Source organism: Camelina sativa, chromosome 19, assembly GCF_000633955.1.
Source record: "Camelina sativa cultivar DH55 chromosome 19, Cs, whole genome shotgun sequence".
Classification (NCBI taxonomy): Eukaryota; Viridiplantae; Streptophyta; class Magnoliopsida; order Brassicales; family Brassicaceae; genus Camelina; species Camelina sativa.
Window position 1 is genome coordinate 6,148,541 of NC_025703.1, and position 18,327 is coordinate 6,166,867.

At 36.3% G+C, this 18,327-nt stretch overlaps 5 protein-coding genes across 6 annotated transcripts in view; 3 read left to right on the plus strand and 2 right to left on the minus strand.

Annotated features, from left to right (window-relative positions):
• LOC104765114 (L-ascorbate oxidase homolog) overlaps positions 1-895 on the minus strand; it is a 10,299-nt gene extending 9,404 nt beyond the window's left edge. The window contains exons 1-2 of the mRNA XM_010488790.1: positions 553-895; positions 5-436 (exon numbers count right to left, since the gene is read on the minus strand). Of these exons, the coding sequence (XP_010487092.1) occupies positions 5-436; positions 553-803 (683 nt within the window). The 5' untranslated portion in view covers positions 804-895. The remainder of the gene's footprint in view (positions 1-4; positions 437-552) is intronic.
• LOC104765115 (L-ascorbate oxidase homolog) lies at positions 2,768-5,229 on the plus strand. Its single transcript, XM_010488791.2, has 3 exons — positions 2,768-3,389; positions 3,556-4,662; positions 4,750-5,229. The coding sequence occupies exons 1-3, from the start codon at positions 3,142-3,144 to the stop codon at positions 5,048-5,050; spliced, it is 1,656 nt and encodes a 551-aa protein (XP_010487093.1). The 5' UTR covers positions 2,768-3,141; the 3' UTR covers positions 5,051-5,229.
• LOC104765116 lies at positions 9,862-12,299 on the minus strand. The gene is made up of 9 exons (XM_010488792.2): positions 12,170-12,299; positions 11,935-12,079; positions 11,709-11,811; positions 11,559-11,618; positions 11,268-11,330; positions 10,909-11,109; positions 10,702-10,816; positions 10,398-10,609; positions 9,862-10,188 (listed from the first exon to the last, which is right to left on the minus strand). The coding sequence occupies exons 2-9, from the start codon at positions 12,054-12,056 to the stop codon at positions 10,096-10,098; spliced, it is 969 nt and encodes a 322-aa protein (XP_010487094.1). The 5' UTR covers positions 12,057-12,079; positions 12,170-12,299; the 3' UTR covers positions 9,862-10,095.
• LOC104765117 lies at positions 12,545-14,753 on the plus strand. 2 transcript variants are annotated; one of them, XM_010488794.2, is made up of 5 exons: positions 12,545-12,799; positions 12,993-13,186; positions 13,386-13,770; positions 14,173-14,322; positions 14,417-14,753. In XM_010488794.2, exons 1-4 carry the CDS (start codon positions 12,707-12,709, stop codon positions 14,293-14,295), a joined length of 795 nt encoding a protein of 264 aa, XP_010487096.1. In that variant the 5' UTR covers positions 12,545-12,706; the 3' UTR covers positions 14,296-14,322; positions 14,417-14,753. The 2 variants fall into 2 exon arrangements, with proteins under 2 accessions (XP_010487096.1, XP_010487095.1); XM_010488793.2 differs by having other exon boundaries at positions 12,546-12,799; positions 14,467-14,752.
• On the plus strand, positions 15,106-16,718 carry LOC104765119 (E3 ubiquitin-protein ligase CIP8-like). Its single transcript, XM_010488796.1, has 2 exons — positions 15,106-15,235; positions 15,560-16,718. Exon 2 carries the CDS (start codon positions 15,583-15,585, stop codon positions 16,489-16,491), a length of 909 nt encoding a protein of 302 aa, XP_010487098.1. The 5' UTR covers positions 15,106-15,235; positions 15,560-15,582; the 3' UTR covers positions 16,492-16,718.

Here is an 18,327-nt window from a genome sequence, read left to right on the forward strand (position 1 = left end):
AGATGTCTTCAAACCCACGTTACAGATCCTAACCCTATAGGTCTTTCCAGGTTTCAAGGTAAAGAGGGGGGCATCGGATCCATCGCCTTTCCCGGACTTTCCATTGATGAGAATACCATCTGGACGGCCAAGAGTACGACCACCATCAAGGAATTTCTTCAACTGAGTGTGGCTCTTAGTGTACCAGTCACCGATCAAGACGGTGTAGTCATCTTCTGGGTCAGCGTAAGGAACCGGGATGAGAAGACGGCTGTTCACACGGAGTCCACCGAATCCACCAGCGGAACGGTGCAATGCGGTGCTCGGGTAGTAGAAATAGCTTCCGATCTGATCCTTAGGCTGGAAATGGTAAGTGTAGTTGGTACCGGGCATGATTGGACACATGGTCCCTGGAGTCCCATCTTGCCAACAGTTCTTCCTGTGTTGGATCCCATTCCTAAAACGCAAAAAAAAGGAAAATATAAATTATAAAACATCTGAGAATGAGCAGACTCTTGGGTAAATAATTTTCTATTGAAAAACATGCATATAAATTGAAACTAATGTTATTACCATGTGAGGAGGAAAGGTTCGTCGAGGTTATTGAAGACATTAATGATGATGTTGTTGTTGGAGGTTGAGTTGATGTTGGGACCAGGGAATTGGCCGTTGATGAGTATGACTTGTTGTGGAACGCCGAGAGGAGACACGGTTCCGTAGGTCACGTTCCACACGTGATGGAAGTAAGGGTCTTCTGCTCGGACCACCAATGTTGCGGCTGCGGCCAGGTAGAGGCACGCGGCCAAGAGTTTAACCCCTCGCATAACAATAAACAATTTCTGGTTCGGATAACAATTTTAGATTTTTATGTGTTTTGGTGGGGTACTACTAATTGTTTATTGTTATATAATTATGCTTTGGGGTTTGAATTTCGAGTTGTGGAAATGTTTGAAGGCGTTTTTATAGGGTTTTCTTAGACAAATGTTTTTCTCATCTTCTTTGGGGTCTCCTATCATCTCGCTACTCCTTTCGTCCATATTTGGTGAGTTAAGACTTTTGAAGTTTTTAACCTCTCCCTATTTTTGGTGTTTTCTTTTTGAAATCTCTTTTTTTTTTTAATGTTTTTTGGTTTCCATGTCTTGGAAAATTTTGCTATTTTGGATTTAAAGATATTTTACAAGATAGAAATTTAACAAAGTCATACCATAACGTTATAGAACCTAAAAAACATTTTCGACAATAATAGAAAATACATTGAAAAACACATTAGTTTACTATAATTATTGGTTTTGTTTTTTTTTTTGGATGACTACGTCTCTTTATAATATCATTTTTGTTATCTGTATTTTTTTTCCTTTCATCTTTATACGATTTGAATTCAAACTCCAAAGGCGAACTTAGATATGACAATGGGGATCAGGTTATGGGACATAGTATTTTTATAAACACCATAATTAAGCTTAGGAAAGGGGATAAAGATAGAGTCGTAATAAAAACTAGCCCACCTCACCGGAGTCATCAGAGTCGTCGTTCGCTCTAGCTTCTAGATACAATGAAAAGCTTCGATCGGTGTTAGAAGTACTATCTCTTCATTTGACCCCGTTCGCTTTGTTGCTTAGTTAATAGACTAAAATTTGTGGTTTTCCAAATTATTTTTCTATGTTTTTATTTTTCTTGCCATGCATGGGACCCAATTGCATAGGTTTATAGTCTTTGGTTGTATTCCTAAACTATTTCTATTTTTAATGAAATATCTAAATTCTTAACAAAAAATAATAATAATAAATAAAGAGAAAAGAAACTAGTATCTCGCCCTTTTCCTCAATCCTACGAGCTAGTCAATCATTTAATTTAATGGCAAATTCAAGGAATTAAACGGACAATGTTAACACCAAGAAATCTTAGAATTTACTTTCCTATACATATCTTGCACTATGCAGATTTTCGAAAGAGGCATATGGTCTCCAAATACCTAATACTCTATCAGCGTTTAATCACTGATGCCAAAACGTACAAGTATTCCTCCATAATTCTCAAAATATATCCAGTGTCGGTACGTACGGAAACAGCTGTTTAATCTTTAAATTTATATAGAAAATGCATTAAATATCATACGCATATAAATCATTAATCACGTATGTATATTGGCAATACCAAATTTACTGAACTGGAGTTGAGAATAAAGCAGGAATCATCAATTAGCGAGTTGGAGAAGGACAAGTGTTCTATAGCAAGTAATGAAAAAACATTTTAAGTTCAAATTTGAGACACTAAAAATGATTATTAATTTACCAAATAGTCAAATACAATTAAGAAATGTGACAATACAAGAATTAGGAGAAAGACGACAAATATTTCACGTAAGACAGCGCGAGGATTTCAGTTACCAGTCATTGGGCCTTTTAATTCCTATCCCAACATCTCAACTCACAATCTATGTAATGTAATAATGTGAATACATAAATCAATAAATTACATTTTTGTTTTGTTAATAATATACCGTATACACACATGTAAATCGTAAAAACATATGAATATACTATAACGCAAATGTAGATCATTATCGTGGTTTTATACTTTTTTTTAAGTAACGAAAGAAGATTGGAGTAGATCACCGAAAACGATATTCAAAAAAAAGTCATCTTTGAATAACATGCAAGTTCTCAATGTTACAATTACAAAGTCCGATATATACGTACAAACTATGTATAGTTTCTTACTAGACCGTAATAATTTTTGTCCGTGTGGAATAATCAACCATGGCTGAGGTATGTTAAAACAACAAAATCTTTTAATGACACTTGGCAAAGTTAAATTTGGTATCGTTAGAGACATTTCCAATCTTAGAATACGATCCGAGTTGTGTGCTCGTTCAAAAAAATCGAAATCCTGAGGACCAAAGAGAGCGAGAGGGATTCAAAAATAGAAATTTCGTGCAAAGAGAATTAGAGATCCAGCGTGAATGAAGGCATCGATTTCGTGCAAATCAAGGTAGCTTCACCTGCATAAATACTTAATCACGACATCACCAAAAAACTCGTCAAGAGCAAGAGAACATAGTTTCTTCTTGCTTTTGAGAAAAAAAAAAATAATTAAAATATTTTTTATATAGGAAAGGGTTAATTTATTAATAAAAAAATAAAAAGAAGCAGAAAAGAGAAAATGCAGGGTGGTAGGCTTTTGACGGTGTTGGTGTGCCTCGCCTCCACGGTGGCGATTGTTAGCGCCGGAGACCCTTACTTCTACTACACGTGGAACGTGACCTACGGAACCGCCGCTCCCCTCGGAATTCCTCAACAGGTGATTCTCATCAACGGACAGTTCCCTGGTCCTAACCTAAACTCAACCTCCAACAACAATGTTGTCATTAACGTCTTCAACAACCTCGACGAGCCTTTCCTCTTGACCTGGTTCGTTACCAATCTTTCTCGTTCCTTCTTCACAACGTGTCATTACAATTAACATTTAAATTTATGTTTAAGATCTTAAAGTTTGTAGATTTATTTTTGCATTAGGACTAGGTTTATTATATATTAAGATGCTTGGTCCTGACAATGGTTTTTGGTGACGTGGCAGGAGTGGACTTCAGCACAGGAAGAACTCCTGGCAAGATGGTGTGACTGGGACCTCATGCCCAATCCTAGCCGGCACCAACTTCACTTACCATTTCCAGCCTAAGGACCAGATCGGTAGTTACTTCTACTACCCATCCACATCTCTCCACCGTTTCACCGGTGGTTTCGGTGGCCTCCGTGTCAACAGCCGTCTCCTCATCCCGGTCCCTTACGCTGACCCCGAAGACGACCACACCATCCTCATCAACGACTGGTTTACCAAGAGCCACACCGCTCTCAAGAACTTCCTTGACAGTGGTCGTACTCTTGGATCCCCCGACGGTGTTCTCATCAACGGGAAATCCGGTAAAGTTGGCGAGAAGAACGAGGCTCTCTTCACCATGAAGCCAGGAAAGACTTACAAGTTCAGGATCTGCAATGTTGGATTCAAATCCACTCTTAACTTCAGGATCCAAGGACACAAGATGAAGCTTGTTGAGATGGAAGGCTCTCACGTCCTCCAGAACGACTACGACTCTCTTGACGTCCACGTCGGACAGTGTTTTGCCGTTCTAGTGACCGCTGACCAAGTGGCCAAGAACTACTACATGGTTGCATCCACTAGGTTCCTCAAGAAGGAAGTGAGCACTGTTGGTGTGTTGAGCTACGAAGGAAGCAACGTTGAGGCTTCAGCTGAGCTCCCCAAGGCTCCCGTCGGCTGGGCTTGGTCTCTCAACCAGTTCAGATCCTTCAGATGGAACTTGACCGCTAGTGCTGCCAGACCTAACCCACAAGGATCTTACCATTACGGAAAGATCAACATCACCCGTACCATCAAGCTCGCCAACAGCAAGAATGTGGTGAACGGAAAGGTCAGGTTTGGGTTCAACGGTGTATCACACGTTGACACCGAGACTCCATTGAAGCTTGCTGAGTACTTCGGAATGGCCGAGAAGGTTTTCAAGTACAACGTCATCAAGGACGAACCAGCAGCCAAGATCACAGCACTAACCGTTGAGCCCAATGTCCTCAACATCACTTTCCGTACCTTTGTCGAAATCATCTTCGAGAACCACGAGAAAAGCATGCAATCTTTCCATTTGGACGGTCACTCCTTCTTCGCTGTCGCGTAAGCCCCCATTCAAAACCAATTCGCAATAGGTCTTTAATTCTTATGAGATCCCTAACACTTAGCTATATAACATGTGTTTTGCAGTTCCGAGCCAGGAAGATGGACACCAGAGAAGAGAAGTAACTACAACTTGCTCGACGCAGTTAGCAGACACACCGTGCAAGTGTACCCCAAATCCTGGTCAGCTATTCTCTTGACATTCGACAACGCCGGTATGTGGAACATCAGATCAGAGAACTGGGAGAGAAGATACTTGGGCGAGCAATTGTACGTCAGTGTTCTCTCACCTGAAAAATCACTAAGAGACGAGTACAACATCCCTCTCAACACCAACCTTTGCGGCATCGTCAAGGGCTTGCCATTACCTGCACCTTACACTATTTAAGCCTCACTTCGACAAAGTTTTTTTATTTCATTTATATGTAAAATTCTACTTTTCCAAAGTGAGTGTATTACGTGACTAATTAACCCTTTCCTAATCTCATTAAACCTACTATATATAATTTAACTACAGATCAAATTGTTGTTTCACATATAACCTAAATTAACTTCTTTTATACACAAGAGACTATTGTTCATCAATTCACAGAGGAGAAGAGTCATCTGAAATTAATCTCAAGTGATTAAGTAAAAAGAATACTAAATCCTTGTGGATAGTCTGTGAATAAAATCCTTCAAAGTCTCCTCGATCATATCGATGAGTAAATCTCAAAAGACCACACTAGCGAATAAAATATTCCATTTTTGGGTTCATGCACACCAGATTAATTTCACAGCTTGATATTTTTCGAAAGAGGAGGAATCGAAGTACGACTTCTACTTATCACAATCAGATTTGCGAAACCTAGCAAATTACATGAATCGGATAAACTAATTAAAGACCAAAAGTTCAGAGAAACAAAAAGAAACCTAGATCGACATAAACCCTAAACTCACCTGAAAGGTTAATTAAATTCCACCGCAAGCAAGCGTGAGACAGTCTCTCATCGTCAGCTCAGCAGCTGAGAGCAAAACAAGCTGATGCTTGTTGAAGTCAAACAAGTTTAAGAAGGAGATAAGACGGTGAAAAACAAGGTTCACGCGCGCGTGTGTTGTGACGATGCGACTCGAAGNTTTTTTTTTTTTTTTTTTTTTTTCTCTCTTCGATGTTTTAATCTATATATTAATTCATAATTCAATATTTTTTTTTTATTTTTTAAAAACTTGTTGTCGGTAAAATATGTTAAAGTAATCCATAGCAAAAGAAAAAAATTGTAAAGTAGTAGCTTATTTCTTGCATATATTTTTTTTAAAAAAAGATATACAATATCACAATCTCTATTTATATCATACGTGAAAATTTATTACTTATTTACAATTTTGGACTACCATATTATAGTTTTTACAAATAAACTTTCCAAGAAAAGTATACATTCAAGTAACCCTAATTATAATATCTACTTTTGGTGTAAAAACTTATTATATATTAACTAACGAGAAGCGCCTTAGCCTAGTTGCCTTCCACCTGCGATGCGACCGTCTCTTTCCACCCGAGAGAGTTCGAAGCTACAGGATATAAGGCTTTCGGTAATGTGGCCGCCAATAAATTACCTCGTTCACTCGTTGAGCAGAACGTTTTACTCATGTTATTCTTGGCAACAATTTTATAAATAGTTTCTAATTCTAGAGGAAAAACAAAAATTAAATTGGCTGAACAATACATATGTCTTTTTGATAAGCACGTGTTGAGCAGATAAGACATAGATGTATACAAAGCGTGATCCAACCCTTTCACCGGGGGAAAAAATCATTAAGCACTAGTGAAAAAATCATCATTCATCAAGATCTTGTTCTTCCAAAAAAAAAAAAAAAAATCTTGTTCTTCCAGAAATTATGGACTTTACGATATATAAGATAAGATCCTCATATTTTATACTAAATAAAACTATAACGAAACAGAAATATAGACCAAAAAATATCTTTGTGAGCATTTTAACTAGTTCTAGCTACAAACCTTTTATTCAATACTTAGAAGAATCATTCGGTTTTAAACATATATAGTTTTCAGGAAAGAAACAGGATTTATGGACCTTACTTACCTCGTTTCTGCATTTTTCCTTTGCTTGAGTTCTTGTGATCTTTACCACATAACACCTAAGCGCGACACAAAGTAACGTGTAGCCAAGGACAACTTGCCGATCATGTTACTTTTTTTCTTTTTGGTTATAATTGTATATAATAAGGAACACTATATATCAATTATAATTTCTTCCTGACTTCTTCAAGAACCAAAGAATTTTGATACTAAAAATGTCTTAATAGAGTATAAAGAAAGATCACTTAAATCGGCAAGTCATCCTTGGCTGCACACTACTTCCGTCACATACGCGTTTCACTTTAACCCACTTGTATATATGAAAACCACACATACCAAAAAATGTATATGTGAAAACCATATATTTTTGATATTTTTCTACTCGAAAGTAACAAAAGAGATGCAAGAGGAAGATCTATACATATTAGTTTGGCTGCTTATGAATACTAGAGGTCTCACTCGCCCTGGGTTTATATAGAAGACGGTGCAGAAAGATAAGAGAGATGAGGGGGAATAAAATAATTAAATTGAAAAGAGAGAAACTGAGAAAGATTTGAGATGCACTATATTCATTTATGCCCCCAAGAAGGTAGATATGCAAAATCCCACAAAGGAAAATAAAACTAGTTGTAATAATATATATATAATTAAAGTAGGATCGAAAACAAAAGAATTTAACTAAAGAGATATTTGACCAAAATTTTTATTTTTAAAGAGATAAGGTTCCTCCATGCTTCTCCATCCTCATAATATTAGTTTTCTTAAGCTGCAAAAGAATTTACAGCTTTCACAGATGCCATTAAGAGATATGGGCCCATAGACACAAATACACATTCATATACACACACATATTTTTTCATATACACATACACATGATGTACCATCAGATATTTAATTTTCTTTTTACTTTGATAAAAAACTTAGATATTTAGATTGCTAGTGTGTATAACGAATCGTCATCTTATTGTTTTTAATCTTCTTTCGTTGACGAAAATAACTAAATTAGCATATCCCTTACCCCTCTTTGTCATTTATAAAACCCTTTGAAAAAATATCTCTAAACTTAGATGCTCTCTAGCTAATACAAATTACTGATCATCAAGAATACAATATTAATGTATTTGAATGTTTAGAGTTTTTCTAATAAGCTCAGAAATTAATTAAGGTTTTGATTAACCTAGGTAAATAGATTCTCTTTGTACAAAAACAAGTGATATGCAATAATAATATATGAAAAAAGAGGGACGTGGTTTGAGGAAGAAGACCCACTTGCACAATATCGACCTGGTTATGGTAAGTTCATAGGATCATAAGTTTCTAATTTAGTACTTACTAAGAAATAAATCTCGAGAAAGAAAAAATGTGTAGGGAAAGAGAGAGAAGATAGAAAGCGATTCTAGTAAACATTTTTAAAAGAAGCGAGGAATCTTAAGATTTACGTGTACCCCTAGTTATCCCGACAGGTACTCGAAAGGGCACTATTTTATAAACATTTATAGATTATTAGTTTATTTATAAAACAAGTAATCGGTAAAGTATAGACCTTAAGTTCTGCATATATTTGACAAAAAAAAATTGTATACACACACAAAAAATGAGAACGTGGAATCTCAAAGTTATCGAAAATATCAAAAAGGCCCTGCTCGAGTAGGTCACTTGCGTGGCCGTACATTTTTATATTTTCATTATTTTTCAAATTATTATTAATACGATATCAATATGTCATATATATACTCATATGTAAAGTAAACAACACATTATTGAGAAAGAAAACGCCATATTTCTTACTATTTGATTTATGAAAATTTTAAACAAATAAAAGATGAAGCAAATTTGTGATATCACATTGTTCTCAATACTGCTACCTTTTTTTTTTTTCATCAGCGTTTTGTTGTTATACACGTAAAAAAAATAAAATGGATGCCTATACAAGAAATATGGATACTTGGGGAAAAGAAGAAGTAAATGGGTACAATGTGATGTCAGTTGGTGGAGTGGCAGATCGATGGGATTTTCACTGCTCTTTTGGCTCAAACCCCTATGCCTCATGTGCTTCCCTCTATATATGTATATATTTATTTTTCATGCTGAAAATGATTTTAATGGAAAAAATTTTATTGGAAAACCAAAATTGGGGGTTTTCATGTTATTATTGTGTTTGTGCATTTAGAAATTGAAGTTTGAAACTTCAATGATGTGGCACTAAACACACAAAAACGGTGCTAATATCGAAGTAGAACTAAGCTATATGTCATGTTCATAAGATCAACATTGTTTATGAATGATGTTTACGGAACTTTTTTCGTGATTACACAAATACTGTACGTAGATTAAAGTCTTTGTGATATATAGTATATAGTTTGAGCAGAAAGATTATAAAAATAGTATCATGTAAAATACAAGTGTAGGGCTAGTGACAAAAAGATGAACAGAAATAGAACCGTCATTTTCGATCGTAATGATTCTTTGATTTATGCTACTCTCTTTGTGGAGAGAGAGAGGTCAACCAAAGAATCTGAAAGATTGATCTTAAGACTTTTTCAATAGGTCCATGCAGGGACCATAAGGACCCCCCAAGATAAGATGAATATGCGAAGCATTGAATCATAGAACAAATTAACCAAATAGTAAAACAAAGGAATTTTTTTTTTTTTTTTTTGGGCAAAAAACAAAGGAATTTATGATGAACTGTTAAGTGGTTATTAGTAGGGATAGTTTGTATATGACTATATGACAAAGAACATATACGTATATTATTAACCTGATTAGAAAGTGTGTGTATCTTCTAATATGTGTCCATCATCCGGAAAGGCTCAAATTGCAATTATTGCATGATGTGAAACTACAATCTACTGTATATCTATGCAATTTCTCATGAATCATATTGTCTTGTTTACTTTCTCTTTAACCCAAAAAAACTATACAATGATGGAACACATGTCCTACCACTCTGTGACTCTTAAACTCTACTGACATCGGTGTCCTGAGTTCTCCGACGAAATCTATGTCCAAATCCCCAAATTGATATGCATACGATACCACGAGATCACTGTCGAATATAATTGTTATGTAAAGAAACAACAAATTTCCTGAAAAAGAATGTAGTCCGTCCAGTGTCTCTCTGGTTTTTCCACTCGGTTCTTCATTATTAATTTATAACGTTTAACAAAGACTCACAAACAAGATGAATAAATGTTTACAAGGGGATTTTTTTTTTTATCGCATATGCAGATTCTGTTTTTAAAGTAATGTAACGAATCGACATCGAAGTACCTTTTCACAATGCGCACTATGCACAAGAAAAGACTCGTCAAAAGCAAAGCAAAAGGTGGGGATGGCTCTTAAGGGTCAACAGCTTAAGAATCTTGAGGAGTCTCGAATCTAGTCGGTGTATCGATACCCGCCATACAGCAAAGTCCACTGATCAAGATGAGAAGAAAAACGATTCCCTGCAAAAAGAGAAAGAAAAGGACGAGACATATAATCAGAGGCTTTGAAGATATCATCAACACAAGACTGAGTGAAATTAGCTTTCGACCTAGATATGACCCAGATCCTTTATTACACTTGTCAAGTTTATAAAATTCCTAATCTTGGTTGAGAACAATGAACACCAAAGTCAGAAGCATGACCGAGAATAAAAAGAGTAACTTCTTACCACTAGTATGCCCTCCAAAAGGGATGACTTAAATTTGCAGAGTTCATCACAACCAGTAGTAACTTCAGGAGTGCTGTTTCCTTTAGCAGTTTCAGCAAGAAACCTTTGGAGAGTTTTGTAAGATGTGTACCAATAAGGATCAGAAACATAAAGAGCTGTATATTTACTGCCGGATTGTTCTACAGAATTAACAAGTTCGGAGATGCTTTCACCTGCAGCATAGATCAACGAATTGCTTCAGTTCTTTCTTCTCATACTATCTATCAGTTAGTAATTCTTTTACAATGATGTTCTTTCCACTTACGCTCTGAAAGAGATTGGCCAGCTTGACTTTTTGATTCTTCAGAACCCTCGGAACAAAGCACAACTAAGTCAGTTTCTCCTTCTTTCCTTGTTTCTCTTCTAGCAAGCAAATGATCCTGCCAATTATTTATGAGTAACAAGAGAGTGAAGGAAAGGTGTGATATCATTGAGCAGGCATGGGAATAGGGAAAATACAAACAAGTATTACTTTGAAAGACTGCCGGCCTGATAGTTTCTGAATAGACCCATCCTCAACAAAGCATGAATCTGAGAACACGATATTGCTGACTCCTACATTGTTGGGGCAAGCTTCTTTAAGCCCTGAAAGCAACAAAGTCTCCATTCTTTCTTCCTCTGGCGCAGCAATATATGGGAATGCCAGCGAGAAGTTGGAAGCTGTAAATAGATTCTGTTGAAAAAAAAAGACTTGGATGTTAGAGTATTGTTCCATTGAAGCAAACAATGGAGAAATTCCGTGTTTGCTTCAAACAAACAACTAGGTCAGAGATCTGTTCCATTGAAGCAATAACAAAATTCCGTGATGAAGAAATTAAAACTTTCACTTACGTTCAATGAATTAACAAGGGTAGGGTCAGAGTTCCTTCTTGAAGAAACATCAGAGGAGAGTAACTGAAGGCAGAAGAGAATGTAAATATTAGAATTTATAGCATAGACAGAAGATACAGAGCAGATACGCTTCGTTTCTAAAACACATAAGTTTCTTCACAATATCACAACAAGAAACCAAAGATCCAGATGATCATTTATGCTAATGTTACAATGAGCTCTTACATCATCACTCACACTAGAATTGACATAATAGATCTTGATCTTATCACATATTTTTTTTTTCCTTACCTCTCTGCCAATGAACACAAGTGCAACATCAACAGGTTGCTCAAGTTTCTTCTCCGGGCACTAGACAAAGGAATAGTAAAATGAGAATAAGAAAACCAAATGACATCCAGTGAGAACTGAAATTTACAGGATCATTAGAAGAAGCCATACCAGAAAATTTGACCAGCCTCCTTGAGTGAACACAGAAGCTACAAGATCTTTTGCAGATATGACCTGATAGTTTACAGCCTCATCCAACTCACCATTCGCAGACCTGATTTTGAGAATCGAATTCACCAATTAAACAAGTAATCTAAAGCTACAGTTACGAAACAAACATCAGATATCACAGCTCTATGTACCAAATTTGACAAGGATAGAGAAAGAGATGCATAACTGGAGATGAGGAGACCAGAGGAAAGCAGGAACGGTGTTCGGAGAAGCCAATCCAAATCCAAAGAGAGAGGACACAGAGAGAGCCACAAACAACGCCACCACACCAATTGGTATCTTCATCATCTTCGTCGTCAGATCAAAAAATCCTACCGGAGAAACAAAAGAAATCAATCGGACAATTCATCACGCCGCACGAAACGATCAACAAATCCAAAAGTAAATAATCACAAACAAACCTGAAGAATCTGAGATCGTTTCCAGAAATTGACGGATCAATAGATTTTTTCTTATTTTTATTAATCAAAGTCTCAAATACAATGGAACGACAGATTCATAATATCTCTCCGATCCTCAAATCTGGGCGACACATATGAGATGAGTAGAGGTCGACGACATGTCAGGCGTGTTAAACAACGTCGTTTTGAAACGAAAAATCAATAACCAACCGAGAGAACCGGTTTTGGTTAAGTTAAGATAATAACCGGGATGACGTCTTGGGCTAAATTAGGCTTTTACAAATATCCAATACGGCCCAATTTCTTCAATCCGTTTAGCGTCCGTGATCCGTCACTGAACAAGAAACGGAAACGCGATCCCGCCAAAGCTTTTACTCTCTTCCTCGGGAATTCTCAACGCGTCGTTTGCTTCTCTCTTGCGTCATCTGTGATTCGTTCGACGGGGAATTGCGATTCAACATCAGAATCTTCGAGCCATTTTTTTTTGTATAAAATGAAGATTCATCGGAGTAACAACAAGTAACGATAGCTACAACGATGATCTGTGTTTCGTTACGAAATCGAATACATAATTGGCTTCGCGACTATGTTAGGCTCCAATCTTTCGTTGTGATTCTTATTTACGCTCAGGTAATTCCGTAATTGCTTTTTTTGATTTCGCGTATTTTTTCTTCTTCTTTTGTCTCTCTTCTGAATGATTCATATCCATTTTGGGGGCTAGGGTTCTTCGATTCCTTTGTCGATTTTTTTTTTTTTTGTTTATTTGTGGTTAGAAGTGAAAGAAAACTCATATTGATGAATGATTTGTAACGATTGGTTTCAGATTGGGTGCGCGTTGATCGGTTCACTAGGGGCATTGTACAATGGAGTCTTGCTAATAAATTTGGCGATTGCGTTATTTGGGTTAGTGGCAATCGAGAGTAATAGCCAGAAGCTTGGCAGAACCTATGCGGTTCTTCTTTTCTGCGGCGTTCTTCTCGATGTCTCATGGTTCATTCTCTTCTCCAAGGAGATTTGGTAATGTCACTATCCTCTTGTGATCATGATGATCATATATCTTTAGTTTCTGTGGCTTTGTTTAATTTGCAACACATATTGTATTTAACTGTCCTGGATTTTTTTGAAATGATATGATCATTAAATCTTTGTTATGTTCCTGTTCAGATTCTGTAGAGAGCCACTTATGTATTGACAAAAGATTTGATTTTCATTGTAGGAACCTTTCTTCTGAGATGTATCAAGCCTTTTATATCTTCTCTGTGAAACTCACTATGGCTATGGAAATTGCTGGGTTTGTTGTGAGGATATCGTCTTCTCTGTTATGGTTTCAGATTTATAGGCTGGGATCTTCTGTTATAGACACTTCATTTCCTCGTCAATCAGATTCAGACTTACGAAATAGCTTCCTAGAACCTCCTCTTTTCGCTAGGCAACGTTCACGTGATCCAGAATCACGAAATAGCTTCTTAGAGCCTCCTGCTATACCTAAGCCACGTTCACGTTCTGATGATTTCTTGGGAGATTCTGCTGACGAACCAGCCTTCTACACTCCTCTGCTTGATGGCTGCCAAAGCAATATCACTACGCCCGATATAACACAGGTCTTTCTATTTTCTACCTATTATTATTCTCTTAAGTAGTTTATGTACTCATTGTAGATGAGGTTTTACTCTTCTTCAGTTATTTGTCTATGTTTTCTGAAATGCGTTTGCAATGGGTTACTCTGCCAAGATCCTCTCGTTAGTGGATGTGAATACCCTTCATAAATAGTTTTTTTCTGGCTCTTCTTTTGAAACTGCAGTTGATGCAATATAGTGAGAATTGGATGAACCATCTAGAAAATAACTATGCTTTTCAGCTCTTCGTCACTCTAGTCACAGAGAAACAAGAGCCTTATAGCTTTAATAGTACATAATAGTATGCTGCTTCTCTTGTCTCAGCACTCCTGTAAAACTTACACAGCCATAGCAAGTAGGTTTTCATCCTTTTGTATCCTTTTGTAGGTGGTTAAATATCATGCAGCTGGGGACATTTACAAAGGATCACCATCATCTGCTGCAGAAGCCTCTCGAAATAAGTCTCCTTTCTCCAGGTCCTTGGAGGCACTTGATTCAAGTCTCCGTTGATGATATTACATCTATTGACTGTGGCCGGTATTGTACTAAGCCTTTTTTTTTCTTTTGGAAAGAAGCCTTAAAGGCCTCTAACTAGTGGAAAATTGCAAGTGTTGACAATCCTACTTTGCAGCATTGCTCTTCTTAGCTTCTCAGATTTGCCTGGTAATTTCCAATTCGCAGGAAGATAGCTTTTGGCTAGAGGAACTTCACTCAACAATCTAAAGGCATTCTTTGATACACTATATATATTTGAAGAATGCAGATCGGGATTTTACATAGTGGGGTGACACAATTAAGAACCATTTACCTTAAATCATCACTGATTTGACTCAGAGAACTGTATAGATTTGCTGTGACATATATGGACTAGGAATGTACATTGTATCAGCATTCTTTTCTGTAAATGAAAAATACATTCTTTTGAGGTGAATTGGAAGATTAGTATAAAGATCTTCTTTTCTTTTTAATCCAAACATTTGTTGTTATTCATAGTAATTTTGAAGTTTATGCAGAGTGAAGCAAAAGGATTGAGACAATTTCAGATTTTTAAGTAGCAACATGATTTGCCAATGGTGAAATATTATTGTAAAATCCTTAAGAAAGAACTACCAGCTGTTTTTTTTTACATGATGATGAGTCTGAGTCATCTCTGATGTATATAGAGGGCGTGGCATGGGGCCTGACGTTGAAGGACGAGCAGCCCAAAATGTGGAACTGCGAAGTTGCGTAGTAAAAATTACTAATTAAATTAATCTGGCCCCGTAAAAATAAAAATAAAATAAAAATGATATCGTGCAAATTAATTGTTTGACNTACCCACAAAAATCTCCGCTCGACGATGACGATGATCCCACTCTGCTGATTTTTTTTTTGGGTCTGGGTGTCGCTCTCGATTGTTTCCTAGTCTTCGTCTCTTTTGGATTTTGGTACTTTTCTTAGTTTCGAAGAGGTAAATGTTGTTCCGATTCCGCTGTTTTTTTTTATTTTTCTGTGTGTTTGTTGTTCGAACTACCTCGTTTGGAATCCTTAATCTAACAATAATATCATCCGACGAGCGAGATTGACTACTATAATGAGTTAAAACGATTTGAGTTTTTTTTTTTTAATCTGTTGATTATAATTTTTGTTTTTGGCTGTGGTTTTGATTGATCAACTAGTCTCTTGTTGATTCTTCTAGGGTTCGATATCGTTTCTGCATTTTCATTTGGTTTAAAAATCTCTCACTGTTTNTTTTTTTTTTTTTTTTTTTTTTATTTGGCCACCATATAAGCAGAGAGAGTTTGTGGTGGTGCTATTATGGAAGATGCAACAGAGACGACGACGTATTGGTGTCACATGTGTTCTCGATCGGTGAATCCAGTGATTGAAGGCGAGATCATCACATGCAATTTCTGTCAAAGTGGATTTGTTGAAGAAGAAATGGATGATAACAATGCTCTTCAAGATTCCGTTACCGTTGATGATCATCATCATACTGCGGATTCTCTATGGGCTCCCATCTTGATGGGGGTGATGAACAGTCATCATGACCAACAACATCAGGAAGACTCTGAATCTGTTGTTGAAGATGAAGATGACAATAATGATGACGATGACGATGATGATGGAGAAGAAGTTGATATAAATAGGCAACTTGAAGCTATTAGGAGGATAAGGAGTAGGCACTCAGCTGCCATTTCTAATCTGCTTCAAGGGATTCGAGCTGGCTTATTGGTTGAATCCGAGACTAATCCTGATAACAGCGAGCTTGTTCTCTTGATCAACTCCTTTAACCAAACGATCAGTGTTCATGAAGACTCCATCGACACCATAACTTCTTCTGTGGCTTCTGGATCTTTGGGTGACTATTTCATTGGACCTGGGTTCGAGGCTTTGCTTCAGCGTTTGGCTGAGAATGATCTGAACAACAGGTACGGGACACCTCCAGCTACTAAAGAAGCGGTTGAGTCGCTGGGGGTTGTGAAAATCGAAGATGGTTTGTTGCAGTGTACTGTGTGTTTGGATGATTTTGAGATTGGTATGGAGGCTAAAGAGATGCCGTGTAAGCATAAGTTTCATAGCGACTGCTTGTTGCCATGGCTTGAACTTCATAGCTCGTGCCCTGTGTGCAGATATCTGCTTCCTACTGGTGATGATGATGGTGAGCCAAAGACCGATGGAGAAGCTTTGAGAAACAATGAAGAAGAAGAAGATATCAGTATTTGATTCTGTGGTGGTGGGCAGTGGATCATCATCACCAGACTCGTGAGTTCGAACAATTCATCAGCTTACTAAAGGCTCACAATTTGAGTCAAGGTTACTTGAACAGAGGATCATTTGAGATCAGTCATTTAGTATTTTATGTTTTTTTTTTTTTTGTTGCACATAGTTTTCTCGGATTTGGTAGAAAATGGATTCTCTGGAATTAATTACAACATTTTCTTGCTGATTAATTGTTTCGAATTTGTTCTTGGTTAGTTCATTACAAAAATTATTAAGAACTACAACTAGATTAACCAGTATTAAAAATAGTTAAAACTTATGCAGAGTCAATCCCAATCTTCTTTTGAGAAGAAGACTTTGATCTTGTCTCTATTACGATTGTTTCAAATCTCTTAACGCGGTAATTTGGAAACCTTAGAATTCCTTTTAAAAAATGAATAAATTAGAAGGAAAATGTCTACCAAGTTAAAAAAGAGTACGTACAATTTCGAAAGCTCTGTTAGCATTATATAATGAACCATAGTCGTATGTTTGATTTGATATAAACACACATATTTACTGCATAATTAGTCCGTACCATTTCAACACAAAACTAGAAGCAATGAAAGGGAAGTTGTGGTTGATCAGTTTGCTTTTGGTTCTCTCTTTAGTAATTTCATCGAAGACAGTCTCAGCTCAACCAGACAAGTTTCGCAAACTTAGTGAGTAATTTTTGGTGTTTTTATGGATACAGGTAGTATACACACCCACTTATAACTATTAATGGTCTATATATCATCTATACGTATGTTACATAAAATCTTATTTAGTTGTAGCATACCAACAATAAAAAGGAATCAACACGTAGTAATTTGCAGAATGACCAATAATTGGTTTGAGAATATGATGCAGTGGTTCTGTAATTTCTGAATTGGTAGAGTGATTCCACAGTTTTGAACTGTTTTCTCAATAACACAACTTTACGGAAGTGTGTTATATGTTTTTTCTCACTTCTTTTCTTGAATTGGTCAGTTGAAAAAAGAAGAAGAAGGTATTTTTCATATCATCTTTTTGTTTAACGAGGGGCAACAAAAATTGATTCCTTGATTTTCATTTTCTTATATTCTTGTTTTATATAGTAAGAAGTTGGATAACACATGTGCCAGTTTTGGATTTATGCTAAAATTGTATGTTCGTCCTTATATTTTCTAGAAGAAGATTTAAGAGCGTCGATGAAGATCGGAACACCTCATAGTGAGTCGCCACCAGGACATGGATGTAACAACAAGTCACATCCGAATGGTGGATCTTGTAAAAAGCCCCCGCGAGGGCGAGGCTATGGCAATTAAAAAGACCAGTTTTGTAAATGTACAAACATCAAGATTTCACGTCAAGTAGACCAAACTAAATTGAGTGATATATAATTTGTGTTGTTTGATATAAAGTTGTGAGAAAATGGCAATAAAAAAAGATTGGATTAAGACAATGTGGGTGTTTTTTTTCATGGTAAACAAAATGTGGGTGTTTTTTTTCCCCTATATTATGGCTTTCTCTACTTCTATCATATGAGAGTTTGAAAATCATCTTGGTATCACATTATCATTTAAAGTGTTGAAATCATTTATTTGGTAATATGCATGCTATTTTTATATATATGGACATTATCATATGAATTTTAAAAAAATTCACTCCCATTTTATCGGTATATTTAGCAAATTTTCATCTATTAGACAAAAGAAAAAAATGAATACTTCCATTAAGCGAAATTATCTTAAAGTTTGAACCACATATAGATATAGTTGTTACAATATAGTTAAGATATTTTAAATCTTTTTAACCTAATTTTTGTAAACATTGTAT

Coding starts and splice junctions, on each gene's coding strand:
- LOC104765119 (XM_010488796.1), top strand. CDS start 15,583: ATGGAAGATGCAACAGAGACGACGACGTATTGGTGTCACATGTGTTCT.
- LOC104765117 (XM_010488794.2), top strand. CDS start 12,707: ATGATCTGTGTTTCGTTACGAAATCGAATACATAATTGGCTTCGCGAC. Junction 12,800..12,992: donor TGATTCTTATTTACGCTCAG/GTAATTCCGTAA, acceptor GATTGGTTTCAG/ATTGGGTGCGCGTTGATCGG. Junction 13,771..14,172: donor CTACGCCCGATATAACACAG/GTCTTTCTATTT, acceptor ATCCTTTTGTAG/GTGGTTAAATATCATGCAGC.
- LOC104765115 (XM_010488791.2), top strand. CDS start 3,142: ATGCAGGGTGGTAGGCTTTTGACGGTGTTGGTGTGCCTCGCCTCCACG. Junction 3,390..3,555: donor GAGCCTTTCCTCTTGACCTG/GTTCGTTACCAA, acceptor GTGACGTGGCAG/GAGTGGACTTCAGCACAGGA. Junction 4,663..4,749: donor CACTCCTTCTTCGCTGTCGC/GTAAGCCCCCAT, acceptor TGTGTTTTGCAG/TTCCGAGCCAGGAAGATGGA.
- LOC104765116 (XM_010488792.2), bottom strand. CDS start 12,056: ATGATGAAGATACCAATTGGTGTGGTGGCGTTGTTTGTGGCTCTCTCT. Junction 10,817..10,908: donor CAGGCCGGCAGTCTTTCAAA/GTAATACTTGTT, acceptor AATAATTGGCAG/GATCATTTGCTTGCTAGAAG. Junction 10,610..10,701: donor TGGCCAATCTCTTTCAGAGC/GTAAGTGGAAAG, acceptor TCTATGCTGCAG/GTGAAAGCATCTCCGAACTT.